Source organism: Mobula birostris, chromosome 2, assembly GCF_030028105.1.
Source record: "Mobula birostris isolate sMobBir1 chromosome 2, sMobBir1.hap1, whole genome shotgun sequence".
Lineage (NCBI taxonomy): Eukaryota > Metazoa > Chordata > Chondrichthyes > Myliobatiformes > Myliobatidae > Mobula > Mobula birostris.
In genome coordinates this window covers 165041775-165058100 of record NC_092371.1, presented here as the reverse complement: position 1 = coordinate 165058100, position 16326 = coordinate 165041775, and the positions used below count along the sequence as shown (strand labels likewise).

The 16326-nt window shown below is 39.9% G+C and overlaps 1 protein-coding gene across 4 annotated transcripts in view; it reads left to right on the top strand.

Annotated features, from left to right (window-relative positions):
- The window catches only part of shprh (SNF2 histone linker PHD RING helicase), a 70663-nt gene that overhangs the window by 10826 nt on the left and 43511 nt on the right, over positions 1 to 16326 (top strand). For 3 of the 4 annotated variants that reach the window (XR_011884878.1, XM_072250753.1, XM_072250752.1), the window contains exons 5-10: positions 551 to 766; positions 1621 to 1699; positions 2798 to 2948; positions 4637 to 4742; positions 12978 to 13234; positions 14967 to 15671. Coding sequence is in view for 3 of the 4 variants with exons in the window: in XM_072250753.1 (XP_072106854.1) it covers positions 551 to 766; positions 1621 to 1699; positions 2798 to 2948; positions 4637 to 4742; positions 12978 to 13234; positions 14967 to 15671 (1514 nt within the window). In the remaining variant the exon portion in view is untranslated. The remainder of the gene's footprint in view (positions 1 to 550; positions 767 to 1620; positions 1700 to 2797; positions 2949 to 4636; positions 4743 to 12977; positions 13235 to 14966; positions 15672 to 16326) is intronic. The other variant, XM_072250754.1, reaches the window with a different exon arrangement.

The following is a 16326-nucleotide window of genomic DNA, read 5'->3' as shown; positions in this document are numbered from 1 at the left end:
TATCTTAGATGCAAAGCCAGTTCATTATGTAATATTTCATTCAAAATGCCACACGCCAGCTGCACTAGAAGTGTAAGCCTAGAGATAAGCACACATAGCTCTCAAACAGGATTTGAACCCACAAATTCAGATGAATGTGCTACTACTGAGAAAGGTTACTTTAACAATGATTATCCAGACATCCCAACAGAAGGTCTATGTGGTGCTTTTTCAGCATCATTTCCTTAATTGTGGAGAATTCCACATCTTTGTTGCTTTTATATCTTCCATTCTTCCAGAGTGCAATCTTGAGGTCAGTTTTACATCATTGCATGAATGTTTAACTTAGATTGCTGTTCAATATCAATATCAGTTAGCCTAATTCCAAATGTATGCTTACAATTCTTCTTAAGAGAGCCATTGAAGAAATAATATGAACTGATATTCCCTAAAATGCCTGAAAGTCATGGTAGGTTTTTAAAACATGAAACCTATGTTTATTTTTATGTGTGCTAGGCATTTTTTAAACAATGCTTAACCAAAAATATTTTTTTCTATACCTTTAATCTAGATGTATCAAACATCATTGAAGAAGCAAATAAAGAGTTAGAAAGGGAGAATATAGAAGAACTATATGACTTTGTACGCCATGCGCATCAACAGGAAGTCCTCCGCAATGAGAAGGTCCAGCACTCTCTGCTTGTTCCAACACTCAGACCATACCAGTGTCAGGCTGTCAATTGGATGCTTCAGAAAGAACATTATAACGTTGATCCTCCCTCTGACCGTAAGTTTGAACTGGAAGCTCTTAGAAAGATAGTTTTATTACTGAAGGCAAATCTTTTTTCAGGTACTATGAAGAACAAAGTTCCTTCTTGATAAATAAATTGGTTTATTAATGTCACATGTACTGAGGCGAAAAACTTGTCTTGCATACCGTTCATACATTTTACAGTTCATTACAACTTTACAAGGTAAAACAATAACAGAATGCAGAATAAAGTGTAACAGTTACAGAGAAAGTGTAGACAGTAAGGTGCAATGTCATAACTGAGGTAAATCATGAGGATAGGAGTCCTTCTTGTCGTACCAGGGAACCTCAGTACTAATCAGTCTTTTAACAGAGGGATAGAAGCTGTCCTTGAGCCTGCTGGTATGTGCTTTCAGGCTTTTGTATCTTTTGCCCGATGGCAGGGGGAGAAGATACAAAACTAGGTTTTGACACCACCTAAGGATGGTGGTATGCTCATGAAGCTGCAGCATGTGGTTGGGACTCCAATTCAGCCTAAACTGAAGCCCTTAATGTCTGTTGTCACACAAATAGGAACTACAATGCTGGAAAATTTGTCAACGTCTATTGACTGACTGCCTTATCTTTTTTGTATTACATTCAAAAGTACATTCAACACTAACAAATGAGTGAGCAGAAGATACAGTATTCCACGTGCCTGAGGAAATGCATTGTATAGGATTACAGGCTTAATATAGGAACGTTAAATATGTGATTTTCCAAATACATTGGTGGAAGTGCATGAGTTCTAACGCCTTCTTTGTATTTTCGTACTCATTTTTGCCATTCAACTCTATCTTGAAAGCCAGTATAATAATGTGAATTAAAAATATTCAATTGTTTCAATGCAGAAATGTCCCTTCACTTGTTATGGAAAGAAATCACCACTAAAGATGAGAAGAAATTATATTACAACCCCTACACTGGCTGGTGGGTATATATTTTACTGCCTGGTATTTCCTTTTGATATGGTGCTGAAGCTAAATTTGGTTTCTCTGGAATGCAAATAGGATTGCAGACGTTTGATGTGTCCAGGGTTCTTCTGTGAACGTTGTTACTGTTTAGAGTTTAGATTTAGATGGGGTTTCACTGCGTCTTACTTCTTAATGCCTTCTGTGATAGCTTTACTCAATATTATACGGTACCTCTGGTTTTCTTGTATTCTCCATCCAGAAACCCAAGCACCTAATCCAGGCTGACTAATAAGTTTCTGATGAGAACTTTATAAACTTTAAAGCACTTTGGGAACACTCTGGGGATCTGAGAGGCTCAATATGTATCCTCTTTTCCATTCTTCTCTGTTTTACTTCCTCTCTCACTGTCTTTAACTTCATCATTTTCTTAGTTTATTAACAGTTTGTATTCTCATCTATCTGGACTTTCAGTGACATTGCTCAATTATTGCTATTGCTGCTCCTGTATTTTATTTTGTAACTCAGTACTAATCTGGTAACAAAATTGAGAAAGAACTAATTGTAAGCAGGGTGGGTGTTGCTCATCTCAGTGAATATCCTTTTGTCAGGACTCTTGTTTGTCTTTTTGAATCTAATTAATCTCAGAGGGATGCATGATACTGCTAATTAAACTTAACCAGAGATGTTCTTTAAAGACAACTCAATGGGACTCAGCAGAATAATAGTTTGGCACCGAGTAGATGGGCTGAAGAGCCTGTTTCCATGCTGTAATGCTCTATGACAACAAAGTCTAATTATCATAAATGAGGACAGCCTAAAACAGAAGAGCACAACTGAATCCAAATGCAATTTTCAATTCACACCCAGGTTAATTTCTAAGTAAGCTCTGACTCTGTATTAATTGCAATTAGAATCTGTTGCCCTAAGGTACTGACCGAGTTAAACTTAACATTATAAGAAGTAGGATCATATGTTCTTTACTACATGATACAGTGCTTCTGACAGTATTGACCTTAACCTTTGACTCTTGCCTTTGAACATCATTTGATTTTACTATGATTACAGAAGTGCTGTATTTTCCACATGCTAACTTATACTCTCAAAATGTTTCTAGCATTATCCGTGACTGCCCTCTATCAAGTGCTGACTGGCCTGGTGGAATCCTTGCAGACGAGATGGGTCTAGGAAAAACTGTGGAGATGCTGGCACTAATCCTGACCCACAAGCGTAAAGATTTGAAGGAAGACACATTATCATTCCCAGAGGTACAGTCCAGCATTTAAACTTACTCTGGGTGTGTTCATCATCTGGGATTGAGCTGGGGTTTGCAGTAGTTAAAGATTAGACTCCAGCATGCTACAACAAGCAAGCTGCAGGTGAATGTCTGACCAGGGCTGGCAGTGCTGAGGCAGTTATCTATTTACTATTTACATTGAAAGGTTAGTGTGATTTTGTGAAGTTCTGTAGTAACTGTGGGATCAGGGAAAAGTAACGCACTGGGGGAATACAGACTAAAAAGAATTTTATTGAAACAGCAATTTGTGGAAATCTTGATACATCCTAAATTGGTCATTAGAGTGACAGAATGGTGAGCCTCACTGTATCAGAATTCATTTATGACTGAGATACAAGCCCATGATAGTAATAGACTGGCTGTTGTGACAAACACAAAATGCTGGAGGAACTCAGCAGGTCAGGCAGCATCTATAGAGAAGAATAAAGAGTAGACATTTCGGGCCGAGATCCTTTTGAAGACTCTTGTCTCCAAATTGGAGACTCCTTATTTCATTCCATAGATGCTGCCTGACCTGCTGAGTTCTGCCAGCATTTTGTGTGTGTTACCTGGATTTTCAGCATCTGCAGAATCTCTTATGTTCTGGATGTTGCAAGCTTTTGTGTTTGAAATGTGCCACCTGGGCACTCCTTTCCTAAGGCTGTGCTTGGGCATTTGCCAGAGGCAGATACTTAGAAGACCATAAGACATAGGAGCAGAATTGACCACTCGGCCTATCGAGTCTGCTGCACCATTCTATCACGTCTGATTTATTATCCCTCTCAACCCCATTCTCCCACTTTCTCCCCATAACCTTTGATGTCCTGTCTAATCCAGGACCTATCAGCCTCTGCTTTAACTTGGCCTCCACAGCCATCTGTGACATGAATTCCACAGGTTCATCACCAAAATTTCTCCGCATCTCTCATCTATTCTAAATGGATGTCCCTCTATTCTGAGGCTGTTCCCTTTAGTTCTAGACTCTCCCACTGTGGGAACCATCTTCTCCACATCCATTCTCTCTAAGGGACCAAAGTGGGCTACATCAGGATACACCAGCATTTATGGGAAGGGTTTGGTTGTGAAGCAGTGGATTAGCATTTACTTTGTAATTTGTAGAGCTAAAATAGCCTTCTTTCTTAGGAGATTAGAATGTAGAATAGAACTGCACATTAACATGACTAGCCCAGACATTTTGAGCCCTTTAGTCTATAATGTCTGTGCTGACTATAATGCCAACTTAAACTGCACATCTGGCTATACATCTCTTGCAATCATTCATTTATGCCACATATTAGAATCAGATTTATTATCACTGACATATAATGTGAAAGCAGTACTGTGCAAGACTTTAAAAAATCTATAAATTACCAAAGTGAGTACATAGTACAAGAAATGGTAGTGTTTGTAGGTGCTTGGATCATTCAGAATTATGATGGTGGGCAAGAAGAAGTGTTCCTGAATTGGCTGTTTTGCTTCACTCTGAAAATCCAGTTGTGGATTTACTGTTGAGTTAGCCTTGCTGTAAGGGATAATATCATTCCCTAACAATGTTCCCTTTTAGAGTACAGTAGGGAAATTTGGACAACTCCATCCTACTTTGTGAGTAAAGTTTAAAAGTTAAAATACGAAGGTGTCATCATTTAGATGAGCTCATTGATCATGTTCTTTTATTGCTAGGGAAAATCGACAAACTACTACATCCCACCTTCACTGCCTCACACCTCCTGTAGAACAAGTGAGAAGAAAAGTGAAATCAAGCCCAAGGAAAAGGTGACCTGCCCTAGTAAGTGCACCCTAAGTTATCTTACAGCAGAGTAACAATGAAAACTTTATAAATATGAGCTACTGTAAATAGAAATGGCAGACACTGTCTGTTATCTGTTGCCTGTTTTATTGGGCAGGAGATTAGAAACAGTATTTGTGGCGTTTACCTTACCAAAGGAAGGAAGGTTTGTATTTAAGTGACAGTCATCCCAACGTGAGGATCTCCGAATGGGGTGCCACAGTAGCATAGCAGTTAGTGCAAAGCTATTACAGCTCAGTGTACTGGAGTCTGGAGTTCCAACATTATCTGTAAGGATTCTGTATGTTCTCCCCGTGGAGCATGTGGATTTTCTCCAGGTGCTTCAGTTTCCTCCTACAGTCCAAAGATATACCGGTTAGTAGGTTAATTGGTCAATATAAATTGTCCCATGATTTGGTTAGGTTTAAATCAGGTGTTGCTGGGCATCGCAGCTAGAAGGGCCTATTTCATGCTTCAGCTCAATAAATAAATAAATGCTTTAAAGTTCATGAAACATTTTGACCAGATTGCAGTTACTAGAAATTGAAACCACAGTTCAGGGTGAATTTATTATCGAAGTACAATGTGTACGTTACCATATACAACCTTGATATTCACTTTCATGCAAGCATTTACAGGGAAAAAGAAAAAATATAGAATTTCATCAAAAACCGCATAAAGAGACAAAAACTGACAGATGATGTGCAAAAGAAGACAAGCTGCAAATAAAAATAATACTGAGAACATGAGTTTTAAAGAGTCCTTGAAAGTGAGTCTGTATATCGTAGAATCAGTTTGGAATAGTGGTAAATGTGGTTATCTATGCCGGTACAGGAGCCTGATGGCTCTAGGGTAAATACTGTTCCAGAGCCTTGTGGTGTGGGTCCTAAGGCTCTTGTTTCTCCTTCCTGATGACAGCAGCAAAAAGAGATCTTGACCTGGATGGTGAAGGTCCTTGATATTCGATGCTGCTTTCTTGTGGCAGTGCACCTTGGGTGTGTCCTCAGTGGCGGGTAGGGCTTTGCCTGTGACTGACTGGGTTGTATTCACCTCATTTTGTATCCTTTTATGATCTCGGGCACTGGTGTTTTCATACCAGGCCATGTTGCAATCAGTTTGGATACTCTCTACTGAGCATCTGTAGAGGTTTGTCAAAGTTTTTGGTAATAGGCTATGGAATCTTCTCAGAATGTCTAGGCTCTGTCATACTTTCTTTCTGATGACACTTATGTGCTGATCCTAGGACAGATCCTCTGACACATTAAGATCAAGGAATTCAATTCTCTTGACCTTCTCCACCTCTGTTCCCCTAATGAGAACTGGCTTATGGACCTCTGGCTTATCCCTCTTGTAGATGACGATTAGCTCTTTGGTTTCACTGATGTTGAATGAGAGGTGGTTGTTGTGGGACCACTGAAATCATTCTCACTCCTATATGCTGATTCATTTTCACCTTTGATTCAAAGGTTTCAAAGATACATTTAATTTCAGAGAAATGTATAGAATATACATCCTGAAATTCCTTTTCTTCGCAAACATCCACGGAAACAGGAGTGTCCCAAAGAATGAATAACAATTAAATGTTAGAACCCCAAAGGCCCCCACCCATCTCCCCCCCTCCTTGCATAAGCTGCAGCAAAGCAACAACCCCCTTTCCCCCACCAGCAAAAGAAAGCATCAGTGCCCCCCACCAAGCACTCAAGTGGCAGCAAAGCATCAATAAAGACACAGACTTGTAGTACCCCAAAGACTACTTGTTCACCCAGTATTCAACATACCACAGGCTCTCTCTCTCTCTCTCTCCCTGATAAGGGAAAAAGAGGTGTCCCCATTTCACAGCGAGAGTGGAGACTTAACAAACAACTCGCTGATTAACGATGTTAAAAGTCTGTAGCATCGCTTCTTCCGAGCTCTGTGCCCAAAGAACTCGGGTCTGTGGGCACATAGCCAGCAGCCAGCTTGCTGCTTTCGATCTTAGTCTCCCACAACACACCAATTTCCTGCGGCGACACTGACCTCCAGTCTGACCATCTCCAGAGCTATGAAATCCCGGAACCCCACAGACGCACTAATATTCTAGGCTGCATCCTTGGCAAATCGAATAGTGGCCTGTTGTGAGACCCTGAAAGTGGGTCCCATTCCCGCAAAGAACTAAAGTCTGCGTATAACTCCAGGTCAGAGTCTTCAAAAGAACCCTGAAAGGGAAAACAGAGATATTAAAGATAGAAATAGAGCTGTTTCTGAAGAAGCAAGCAAAGGAGTAGTCAACAACAGCAGTATTATCAGAAAACTTAAAAATGGCATTGGAGCTGTAGTTAGATGTACAATCGCAAGTATGAAGTGAGTAAAGCTAGGGGCTAGCACACAGCCCTGTGGTGCAACTGTGTTAGTGGTATGAGTGGAGAAGATATTGTTGCCAATCCATACTAACTGGGGTCTGCTAGTGAGAAAACCGAGGATCCACTTGCATAAGGAGGTACCGAGGGCCAGGTCTTGGAGCTTAGTGATGAGTTTTGATGGGATGTTAGTGTTGATTGTGGAGCTGTAGTCAATGAACAGCATCTTGACTGGTGCATCTTCAGTGAACAGGTGTTCCAGAACTGAGTGAAGAGCCAACAAAATGGCACCTGCTGTTGACCATTTTGAACATCGCAGGATCCCACAAGTCTTGTGTCGCTGGTTCTGTCCAGTAGTGGCTGAGTCCAAGATATTTGATTAAACCATTGGAATTCAGAACAGCTACAGAGATCCAATGGCCGTCTGTAAAATGATCAACCTGTGTAGACAGAAAAGATCAAGCATAACAAATCCACTTATCACCTTCAGCTATTCCCAGAATCATGAAGTGAGCCGATTCAATTCTCTCTCAGCAACCACGGAGGGCATTTAATATGCCAAAAGTTAGTGGATCTGACACCAGGGGAGTGAAGCAGTTAGTGCGATGCTTTTATAGCTTGATGTGTTTCGGAGTTCATTTCCAGCGCTGTCTCTAAGGAGTCTGTACGTCCTCCCCGTGGAATGTGTGGGTTTCCTCTAGGTGCTCTGGTTTCCTCCTACAGTCCAAGGACATACTGGCTAGGTTAATTGGTCATTGTAAATTGTTCCATGATTAGGTTAGAGTTGATAGGGTTGCTGGGACGATGTGGCTGTAAGGGCCAGGAGGGCCTACTCTGTGCTGTATCGCTAAATAAATGAATAAACAAACAAACACGTACATCTTCATGCTGAAGACCTCTGTTTTAGATCAGATGCACCTCTCAACAAGCTGATGATTTTAAATAATAGTAAGTCAGCCAAATGTGTCCTGTCAAAAAAAAAGTAGAAAAAGTACAATCTGGTTATTCTGTCATCAACACGCACAAAGTGCTGGAGGAACTCAGTAGGGCAGGCAGCATGTGTGGAGAAAAAGTACAGTCGACATTTCAGGGCGAGACCCTTCGGCAGTCATCAGCCCACTTTCAGTTATCATTGAAGTAATGGAAAGTGCTTCTGACAATGATATCAAGGTTACTTGATAACCTGCTCATGAATACCCAATATGTGTTTCAAGTCAGTTCAGTTTTGGATTAGTATATAAACTCAATGGCCACTTCACTAGTCATCTCCTGTACCTTATAAAGGAGTTACTGAGTGCACATTCGTGGTTTTCTGCTGTTGTAGACCATCCACTTCAAGGTTCGATGTGTTATGTATTCAGAGATGCTGTTCAGAACACCACTTGTTATAACACGTGTTTATTTAAGTTACTGTGGCCTCCTTGTCAGGGTGAACCAGTCCGGCCATTCCCCTCTGACCTCTCGTTAACAAGGCATTTTCACCCACAGATCTGCCACTCACTTAATATTTTATGTTTTTTGCATCATTCTCTGTGAAGATCCCAGCAGATCAGTGGTTTCTGAGGTACTCAAACCACCCTGTCTGACACCAACAATCTTTCCATAGTCATAGTCGCTTAGATCACATTTCTTCCCTATTCTAATGTTTGGTCTGAACAACAACTGAACCTCTTGATTATGCATGATTTTAGGCATGGAATTGCTACCACATGATTGGCTAATTAGATATTTGTATTAACAAGCAACTGTACCTAATAACGTGGTACATTATTGGCTACCTAAATAACAGGCACAACTGGTGTTTACATATTGCGAAGATTTTGTGGAAACAATGCTTTCTGACAGTTCCCACTGCCACAAAAACTGGTTTTCATCACACATAATTCACTGTCAGCAATATAGATAGCGCTGGCAACAGCAAGTGCAGTCTTATTGAGCTCTTGCTCCAAATATAGACAAATGATTGCTTCTGAAAGTCCAGCATTTGATCATGTGGGGATTCAACAATTGGGGTGCAATTGGCCAGTTGGAATCAAGGAGATGGGATTCTATTAATTAATTCTCAGACACAGGCCTTGATACAGAAGTTTATTAAGATTGTGCCCTGGTATCAACTAATTTTTCTTGTTACCTGAATGATCTTTAACTCATCTTTAACAAAGAAAAATTATGTACAAGGATGTTGCCAGTTCTTTAAGACTTGAGTTATAGAGAAAGACTGAGTAAATTAAGACTGTATTTCCTGGAATGTAGAAGAATGAGGGGAGATTTGATAGACAGATACAAAATTATGAGGGATATGGATAGGGTAAATGCAAGCATGTTTTTTCCACTGAAGGTGGGAGAGACTGGAACTATAGGTTATAGTTTAAATTTAAAGGTGAAATATTTAAGGGAAACTTGAAGGGGAATTTCTTTACTCAGAAGATGGTGCTTATGTGGAAAAGCTGACAGAGGAAGTGGTGGATGTGGGTTTGATTCAATATTTAAGAGAAGTTTGAATAAGTACATGGATGCAAGGGTATTGACGACTATGACCAGGTATGCATTGATGTGACCAAGAATAACAGTTCAGCACAGACTACATGTGCTAAAGGGCCAGTTTCTGTGCTGTAGAGCTGTATGACTCAATGATTCTATGATTCATTGATGATTGCATGTTATTCTGCTCTAAAATAACTTGCATAATGGTAAGTTACCATTGAACCAAACAATGATCATCTCCGGAAAGAGAAAGCTTAGTCAACTACCTTCAAAATTTAATGATGTTATCATTGTACGTAGGCTTAACATCTTTCTCCACAACCACTCCATGATCTGTTCTGGTGGTATAGTTTCCATCCCACTGCAACTCTAATTTAAACCTCTCCATGCAGTCCTAGCAGGGAGGTTTTCTAGTGCTGCATGGAGGTGGGAGAGGGGGTGGTATTAAACTAGAGTTACAGCGGAATGGGAGCCATTGCGCCATAATAGATTGTGGAGTGGTTGTGGAAAAAATGTTGTTAAGCTTACATACAAGGTCAGGAATCAAAAGATTGAACATGGTGAGACTGACGTTCTGAGCTGCATATATTTCAATGCAAGGAGTATTGTAGGAAAGGTGGGTGGACTTAGGGCATGAATCAGCACGTGGAATTATGACATTGTAGCCATTGTAGACTGGGTTGCAGGAGGGGTGGGACTGGCAGCTGGATCAGTGTTCCAGGGTTCTGTTGTTTTAGATCTGATAGAGTGGGAGGGATTGACGGGGGAGGGATGCATTACTGGTCAAGGAAAAAGTTATGGCAGTGCTCAGTCAGGACAGACTGGAGAGCTCGTACAGTGAGGCTTTATGGGTAGAACTGCGGAATAAGAAAGGTATGACCACAATAATGGGATTATGTTATAGATCACCCAACAATACATGGGACTTAGAAAAGCAAATTTGTAGAGAGATTGCAGACTATTGCAAGAAACATAAGGTTGTAATAGTAGGTGATTCTAACTTTCTTTATATTGACTGGGACTTCCATACTGTAGAAGGGCTGGACAGGAAAAAGTTTGTCAAGTATGTTCAAGAAAGTTTCCTTAGTCAGTACATATAAGTCCCAACTGGAGAGAGTCCGGCACTAGATCTCCTATTAGGGAATGAGACAGGGCAGGTGACAGAAGTTTGTGTAGAGAAAATCTCTTCTTTTTGTACAGTTTGTTGTCTTTTGCACACTGGTTGAATGCCCAAGTTAGTGCAGTGTTTCATTGATTATTTTTAATGATTATTATCCTATCATGAATTTATTAAATACCCCCACAAGAAAATGAATCTGAGGTTTATATATAGTGACATATATGTGCCTTGATAATAGCTTTGAACTTTGAAAAAGAAGGAGGTGCATTACAAGTATAGGCAGGCAGGAAGAAATTAGGCACTTGAGTATAAAAAGGAAATCAGGAGGGCTGAAAGAAGGCATGAAGTAGCTCTAGCAGACAAAATGAAGGAGAATCTTAATGGCTTCTACAGATTTTTTAAGATCAAAAGGATAGCAGGGGACAAATTTGGTCCTTTGCAAGATCAGAGCAGTAATCTATGCATGGAGCTGAAAGAGATGGTGGAGATCTAAGTGGACTTTTTGCATCTGTATTTATGCAGGAGACGGTGGTAGAGTCTATCGACATGAGGAAATGCATCAGCCAGGTCATAGACTCTAAATAGATTACAGAAGAGGAGGTGTTAGCTGTCTTGAGGCAAATTAGGGAAGATAAATCCTCAGAGACTGACAAGGTGATCCCTCAGACCCTTGGGAGGCTGGTGCAGAAATTGCAGGGTGCTCAGCAGAGATATGAAATACTTTTAGCCATGGGTGAGGTGCTTGAGGATTGGAGGATAGCCAATGTTGTTCCGTTGTTTAAGAAATGTTCAAAGAATAAGCCAACAAATTACAGGCTGGTGAGCCTGATATCAAGTTATTGGAAAGTATTCTAATGAACCGGATATGTAAGTATTTGGATAGACAGGGACTGATTAGGGATAGTCAACATGGCGTTGTGCGTGTTAAGTTGTGTTTTACCAATCTTGCAGAGTTTTACGAGCAAATTACCAGGAAAATTGATAAAGGCAAGGCGGTAGAAATTATCTACATGGACTTTAGCAAGGCCTTTGACTAGGTCCCTAATGGGTGGATGGTCAAGAAGGTTCAGTTGCTTAGCATTCAAAATGAGGTAGTAAATTGAATTAGATATTGACTTCATGGAAGAAGCCAGAGTGTGGTAGTAGATGGTTGCCTTTCTGACTAGAGACCTGTGACTAGTAGTGTGCCGCAGGGATTGGTGCTGGGTTCGTTGTTGTTTGCCATCTAAATCAATGATCTGGATGATTATGTAGTTAACTGGATTGGCAAATTTGCAGATGACACCAAGATTGGGGTGTAGTGGACAGTGAGGAAAACTATTAGAGCTTGTAGTGGGATCTCGACCAGCTGGAAAAATGGACTGAAAACTGGCAGATAGAATTTAATGCAGACAAGTCTGGAGTGTTGCAAATTGGGAGGACCAGTTTGGGTAGGTCTTAACACCATGAGCAGTCGGGCACAGAGGAGTGCAGTAGAAAGGAGGGATTTGGGAACACTAATCCATTATTCCTTGAAAATGGTGCCATAGGTAGATAGGTAGTAAAGAAAGCTTTTGGTATGTTGGCCTTCGTAAATCAATGTATTCAGTACAGCAATTTGGATGTTATGTTGAAATTGTATAGACATTGGTGATACCTAATTTGGAGTATTGTGTGCAGTTTTGGTCACCTACCTACAGGAAGGATGTAAAAAAGCTTGAAAAAATAATGAGAAAAATTACAAGGATGTTGCGAGGACTTGAGGACCTGAGTTATAGAGAAAGATTGGATAGGTTAGGATTTTATTTGCTAGAACCTAGAAGATTGAGGGGAGATTTGATAGAGGTATACAAAATTATGAGGGATCTAGATAGAGTAAATGCAAGCAGGCGTTTTCCACTGAGGTTGGGTGAGACTACAACTAGAGGTCATGAGTTAATGCAGAAAGGTGAAATTTTTAAGGGGAACATGAGAGAGAACTTCTTCACTCATGATGGTCAGAGTGTAGAATGAGCTGACAGTGCAAGTGGTGGATGAGGGTTCGAATTCAACATTTAAGAGAAACTTGGATTGGTACATGGATGAGCGGGTTATAGACAGTACAAGTAACAGCTCATTGTCAGAGTGACAAGACCTCTGTTACCCAGTCTGGTAGTCATAGAAAGTGGGATGAGGCTATATGGCTGCAGGAGAGGAGAGAGTTGAAGCCATGGAAGGATTTGAAAATAATGAAGATAAGCCTGTGAACAAATCAAAGATTGAGAAGTGAATTATTTGTACTACTGATTAATATTAATTCATTTATCTTCTGTACAGGTCTTCGAGTAATGATCATTACTGCTATAAAGGAAATGAATGTGAGGAAGTCGACCTCTGTCAATGCCATATACAAATACATCAATGGTACCTACAAGTATGACATTCAACGGAATCGCCATCTAATCAAGAAAACCTTAGCAAAACTAATTGCAGAGCAAGTGATTAAACAGGTCAAAGGTCATGGCTTAGCTGGTTCCTTCATTATTGGAAAGAATTACAAAGAACAAACAAAAAGAAAAGGAACAGAAAAACAGGTATTAAGTGCCTGGCTCATAGAAAATAGTTTTACTTCCAAGCCATATTTACTTCCACATCAATTCATTCTACTCGTCAGGACTGTCTCAGTTGATCTTACTCATGAAATGATAATTTCTCTTAAGTGTTATTAATTGCTCTGTCTGAGCTTCTAAATCTCAGTAAAAGAGAAGATTGTACATCCAGGTTAACATTTTGGTTTTTCTATGTATTTCAGAAAAAAACACACCCAAAGGAGCGGAAATTGTAATCTGTGAAATTGAGTATTGATAGCATGAGATATAGACCTCAGAGAGAAAGAATATGTTCAAAAAAAAAAGATGTTTTCTTAAGTGTTTTGCATGTATCTTTGCTAAAGAGAAGTATGACTGAGTGGATATGTACTCTGATACGGCTAAGTGGGTAAATGCAAAATACTGCTGAGAATTGAAAGCTGAAGCTAGAACGCAACATGCTGGAAATATTAAGTAGCCCTGCAGATGATCTGAGGGTGATGGGTGTAGAGGGAGAATGGTTGGACTGCTCATCAAGGAAAAATCTAAAAGTTTTCAGGCCTTAATGATAGGAAAAGGAGTATTTATATGAATGTATGTCCAAAGTACAAATTAAATAGTTGAGGTCAGGAAACTGGGAAACGGAGTATTAGATGTATTGCAAATTTAGATGGCAAGAGACTGGACAGGAGAAAAAGGAAGAATCAAGAAGGGATAAAACATGTTCTGTGGAGCAAGAACAAGCTGAAAAGGTGATAATAAAAGGATAGCCTGTAATAGGATCCTTGGGAGAATGCAGAAGTAGAATTATGAGGTTGCTTGCTGTGGTGAAATTTCCAAAGCAAAAAATATCAGTCATTGTCTTGAAAAATGGTCTGATGTTTGGGGTGATGAGGTCATGGGCCAGAAGATATATGATAGTGATCAGAGCAGTCAGCCTTTATAGCTGAACAATAACAACACTTTCTTTGTCAGGATGACAGTATTGGTGTTACTTTTACTGAAAGTTCAAGGGACTTAAATGACAGTAGGAGAGTGGAACAGGATTGTTGAAATCTTTGATGTCATAGCTGCAATAAAAACACCAATAGAGATCATGAAGCCCAAGAGAAGGGTCCAGGTGGTGCAGAAATTTCTAAAAATATTTATTCATTACCTGTCATGTTGTTTGTAATACTAATTCTTTATTATCCATTGTAATTGTCTCGAAACTGAGGACCAACTAAGAGTCAAATCACATCACCAAGTCTGAAGTCACATGTAGGTTAGACTGGAAAAGATAACAGATTTCCCTAAATAAAGGATATGATTGAACCAGGTAGGCTTTAACCACCATCCAGCGGGACCACCATTAATGATACCAGCCTTTTATTGTGGATTTATTTAATAACTGTCGGAGGGTTTCCAGCTTGTGTGTCAGGATGAATGTTTTAAACCCAGAATGAAGGGTGATAAAATCTCACAGATTTACAACAGGGATAGGAGATTTTTTTTTAAAACAAAAAGTTATGAGACTATGGAATCAATTCTCAGGATTCGTGTGGATGCACAAACAATATAAATGTATGATAACTAGATGAAGGAACAGGGAAGAAAGAGATGTGGGGACAGAATAGATAAACCAGAATGATTTATTTACATGAAGGTTTAAGTTTGAAAAGCAGTGGTTCAGCAGAATGTTCTAACTTCTGTGAATAATAAACTATTTTACAAGACTTCTTATTTTGTTTTTGCTTAGAAGCTAAGCCCTGGGAAAAGCCTATTGCCCATTTTTCTGAATAACAAGCAGGAGATGAAAACAGAAGAAACTGATCCTGCTTTGAATACAACAGGCACTGGCAAACCATTGGCAAATGATATCCCTGATTGTCTCTTGGAAAATGAAAAGAACAATTGTAATGAAACTGAGCCATGCAAGAATGAAGCAGAACCACCAGAAGTATCTCAGGAACTTGATCTGAAAGAGGAGACTCATGATGGTGGCTTAGATTTTTTGCTGTCTGGACAAGGGATTGCAGAAAATAATGAATCTGGTGAAATAAGGGAAAGTTGTTTTACCTCAAGTGAGGTGCCAATAAATGATAAAAGATCCCCAAATATCCTCCAGGGAGATTTGCAAGATACGGACAGAACGCAGTCATCTAAAATGACTTCTCCCTACACCAGGTCAAAGTGTCATTTTGAATGCATATGCGGTGAAAGTGGATTGGCTGATTATAAAGCACGCATTCAGTGCCTGAACTGCCACTTGTGGCAGCATGCTACATGTGTGAATTACAAGGAAGACGACCTTAGTATCAGGCCATTCTACTGCCCCCATTGCCTGGTCAAGATGAAGCCTGTGTCCACATCTGCAACCCTCATTATCTCCCCCAGTTCCATCTGCCACCAGTGGGTGGATGAAATTAACAGGCATGTGAGATCATCTTCAATTTCCATCCTGGTAAGCATTGCTACAGAGAGAAATAAGTCCAGATTGTATGAATTTTTAAAGCATTGTTTCCATAACATATATCACTTTATTCTTTTTCGCTCAATTGTTCTCCAAGTATATTAGAATTATTTATTGCAAGGAAGTTGTAAGGAATTTTACTTTAAGAACCTTACTGACTTCTGATTTTAGAATGATATATCCTCATCACTAAGGTTTGTAGAATCATAGAGCACTACAGCACAGAAGCAGGCCTTTCAGCCCATCTAATCAATGTTGAACTGTTGTTCTGCCTAGACCCATCCGTCTGCACCTGGACCTGAGCCTTCCATACCCCTCCCATCCATACTCTTATCCAAATGTCCCTTAAGTATTGCAGTCAAACTCGTTATCCACCACTTCTGTTGGCAACTTGTTTCACACTCTGAGCGGAGAAATTCCTCCTCAGGTCCCCCCTTAAATATTTCACTTTTCACACTTACCTTGTGACCCTTAGTTCTACTCTCACCCAACCTCAGTGGAAAAAAATTGTCTTCCCATTAGTAGCACACTATTTACCCAATTTTTAATAAGCTCCATTTGATTCTGATAGGAGCCTATCCTGAGTCCTAGTATTCTGAGCTCTAAGCCATCGATATGGTGACCAGCAAGTGCTTGCTGTAGAACC